Source organism: Carica papaya, chromosome 2 (genome assembly GCF_054855325.1).
Source record: "Carica papaya isolate Zhongbai chromosome 2, ASM5485532v1, whole genome shotgun sequence".
In the NCBI taxonomy this organism is placed as follows: Eukaryota; Viridiplantae; Streptophyta; class Magnoliopsida; order Brassicales; family Caricaceae; genus Carica; species Carica papaya.
Window position 1 is genome coordinate 2,854,649 of NC_142310.1, and position 4,206 is coordinate 2,858,854.

General features: G+C 26.2%; 1 protein-coding gene across 1 annotated transcript; it reads right to left on the minus strand.

Moving 5' to 3' along the window:
* Window positions 1-2,777: 2,777 nt before the first annotated feature.
* LOC148268668 (histidine-containing phosphotransfer protein 2-like) lies at window positions 2,778-3,896 on the minus strand. The gene is made up of 4 exons (XM_088213258.1): window positions 3,846-3,896; window positions 3,610-3,746; window positions 3,433-3,504; window positions 2,778-2,853 (listed from the first exon to the last, which is right to left on the minus strand). Exons 1-4 carry the CDS (start codon window positions 3,894-3,896, stop codon window positions 2,778-2,780), a joined length of 336 nt encoding a protein of 111 aa, XP_088069384.1.
* Between the last annotated feature and the right edge of the window lie 310 nt (window positions 3,897-4,206).

Sequence of the window (4,206 nt, forward strand, 5' to 3'; positions counted from 1 at the left end):
AACAATTGTTGGGTGTTACACTAGTCCCTTTGTTTTATTTGTTCATTTCATTTGATTATTTTTTAATTTTATATCTAAATTTTCTCTCATTTTTCTACTCTCCTTTTCTTTCTGCTTTTTCTTTTCTCTGCATCACATGGTTAATGATAAGTAAAGCGGATGTGCAGACGGAGGAGATATCTTACGGTGAGGGCAAGCACAATATAAATTCATGCACCCTCCATTTCCGCCAATTTGCGATTAATTTATTCAACTTATATGATCAATGATTTGTGTTGAGCAGATTTCCTGTTTGTTTGTGTACCATCGTTCCCTCAACAATGATATACTCATAATTTTCCCTCTCTTGCTTGGTTAAGATAGGTCATGAAAGATAGCATGCAAACAGGTTCAAGAAGAAAAAGTGCCTGGAATTCAAAAGCTTTTGGACAATGAACATTAATGGAAATCATAAAAAAATAATTGATATATGAAATAAGAATACGAGAGATCTTCGACTTAATGAGAGAAAAATGTAAGAAATCTCACCCTTTATATGTATTCATTTTGTGAGTTTTACTTTAACACGTTTCTTCATCTTTAATATTTATGTTAATAAATAATTTAAGAAAAATGTTAATTCGGATTTTTTTGTTTATTATAATTATTCTAATTAAATAAATCTAATCATTACATAATATTATTTTCGTTTGGATATATCATGATTTTTTAGAACAAAATCAAATTTGATTATTATATCTTTGCCAACACAGTTATAAGTTAAATTGTTTTGTTTATATTGAATCAAATATTATAAATAAAGAATAATTAATGCATATAATTATATTCAAAAAGTGATAAAGTTTACATTTTAATAAGATTTAAACTTGTTATCTTTAAGAAAACAGTAAGAATCTTAACTATTGAAATACCATATTTATAATAATTTATGAAAATTCTTAAAAATTTCATTGTAGGGTGTGCGTAATTTTGATAAATGAACAATAGTCACAAACTTTAATAGAGGCATTTTGGTGCATGAAATGCATGTTCCCATGTTAATGGATGTTAGTGGTTATTTTCTCTTTTTCAATGGTATCATCCTATGTTTACCTTATAAATAGCTAGTTCCTCTACTCTATCCTATCTTATTCCTACATTTCTCCATTGCTCTCCCTTTTATCTCTTTTCTTTCACTTTCATATTTTTCTAAAGTTTTCTTGAAAGATTTTAACTTTCTATTTCCTAGTTGTGCAAATTAATAAAATCCATGATCTATAGCTAGCTAAGCTTATTGTATCATGCAATTAATATGTCAAAAAGCTCCTTTCTATACTCGCGTTATCTGATTGACCTAGTGCACACCTCAATCCTTATAATGTTTCCTCAAACTTCAATGCCTATTTGTATAAAAAGTAAATGTCTAAGGTAAATTCTCTTTTTTTTTTTCACCAAGATATTTTTACATGAAACTATTAAATATCAACGATTCATCTCAACCAACAGCAACGAAATTTAATTTTTTTTGAAACAATACATTTTAATTTGTAACTATCTCTGCATAATAAATTTGAGTTTCAAAGCAAAAAATTAAAAGTTAGGTCAATATTTTGACCTACTGTAGTTCCCTCAACTAAGGGAACTTAATGATCATGAAATGTTTCTTTCGTCTAAAAACACAATAGGTACGTTGAGATCTAACTCAGCTTAATCACCACATCTCCACCAACATAAAACAAGTTTGAGTTAAATTTGTTTTCCATGAAAAAGGAATACTTATTACAACTTGCAGAGAATTTACTGGTGTTAAGCTTTAATCAACCCCATCTGCACAACAAAAGAAAACATAATTACTTTATAATATTGTTATTGAAAGAGATAAAAATAGATTAATACTAATAGTGAAAAATTAAATATTGAAGTTAACTTTTATAAATTAAATAAAAGATAATAATTACTTTAGTTAAGTTACAGTAATTAAAAGAAAATATAAATCTTATTTTATTCTTAAATTAATTTGAATTAGTTCAAAAGAAACTATGTTTGTTATAATAGTAAAGTAATATTCTCCATTTACTAGAACTATTCCAATTAAAAGATTAAAAAATTAAAAAAAATAAATAAGAATCGAATTAAATAAGTTGTAAGAAGCAAGAGTACCTTAATTTAAGGAGTGCGTTTGCGCTTGCGATGGATGGTGCTTGCTTCCAACTGCATTATCATACACACCCCATTTAGTGAATAATAATAATAATAATAAAATCAAAATCTACAATGTTTAATATTTTAAAAAAATAGTTTTACTTTTTATTAAAATACAAACTTTACATCTTTAGTGAAATTTAAACTCGTAAATTTTAAATAAAACACAAAAATTTTAACTACTACTATATTATTATAATTCATTATACTTCTTAATAGTTATAATTATGAGCCGGCAAATCAGATTTTCAATGAAGTAAAACTCATACTTTATAAGTCAGCAAATTTAAATTCAATTAAAATTTTTACGAAATCCATAAGAGAAAAAGATATATATGAAAATAAAATTTTACAAAATATGTAAATAAAATATTACCTCTAGAAGGATGTTTATTTTTTCCTTCATAAATAAGAAGTCATTTTTTATTGCATCCAAAGCCGCTATGCACCTTTAAAAAAAATTAAAAATTATAAAAGAAAACTCAATAAAGAGATATATTAGTATTATGTAAAATAAAAATAAGTACGAAATTTATTTACTATATGAATATATAAAGACTGCTAATTAATTTATGACATCGATTATGTATGAAAGCTTACCCTTTTTTACTTTTTTCATCAGATGCCTTGATGAATTCCTCACATTTCAGTGCCATTCGACAAGCACCAAGGCTGCAATTAATATTAACTAATTATTTTTTTGAACAAAAATTGCATAAATTTATTGATTAAGTGATATACATTAATCATAATGCAATACAGATAATCTCCAAGTAAGAATACACACAAAAGTACAGTTTGACTCGAGATTAATTGGGCGATAAACACTAATTGTAATACAACATAAGTAATTTTCAAATGATGATGCACATGAAAGTACAATCTGACTTGAACTTATGATCTCTCGTAAAAGAAGAAATGCACAAACTATTAAACTAATTAATTAAGTATACACATATACCAATCAAATATATATATATCCTGCTAATAGATATTTGGTTAATTAAATTATTAATTATTTATCTATTGGGTAGATATCTATGTACTTTTATCTTTATCTATAAGAGTATAAGTTCAAATCATGCTATATATCTCATAACATCATTTAACTATTAAAATGTATGAATTTTTACTAACAAAAATTATACTTGAGAATTTTTAGAATTAAATACATATTATAAGATCAAAATAACACATAAATACTCTAAATTAAAGAGTTTTGTGCTGTGATGATTAGTATTAATTATATACCTTGAGGATGCTCCTTTGATCTTGAAGCAAAGTTCATAAATCTTAGGAAAATCTGCATCAGATACTTTATCCCTAAAAATTAAGAGAAGAAGACTAAATAATTAAAACCCATTAACTAATCAAACATGGTTAATAACTACTCAGATCTATATCGAGATATATATTATGTACACATACAAAGCTTTAGCCATGTCTGATAAGGTGATTTCAGATTCAATTACGAAGGTGGAGAGCAGATCAGAGAAATAATTAGGACCGCAACCAGGTACTCCTTCAATTTCATATGCTATTCGAAAAAAATGGTTTACCATACCCTATAACAAAATTGAATGCAAATCAATCAATGATATCGATATATATACAGGATCAGTAAACAAATAAGAGAAAAATAGATAAGATGTTAAGCATTAAACCTCTTGTTCCATCGAGTGGATCATGTCGAGGAGCTGTGTGCTTCGATCCATCCTTTTCGAAACGATTGGAGAAGAGAAAAATGGTTTTGCCGATAGAAGGGAGATTGTTTTTTTTCTTTTCGAATCTGCAGTGCTCACCGAAGCGGCGGAGAGTTATAATGAGTTTAGTATTTATAATAGATTGCTAATAATCTAGGTCATTTCTAGTTATTGATTTTTAGGTTATCAATATTATATGCCTTAATGAACTTGCATATTTTTTAATTTTGTGTTCCGAGTTTGGATTAATCTTACCAACAATTTTATGAGAAAAAAATATTTTCTTTAAAAAAAATAAGAGTTTAATTTACTCCATTTATAA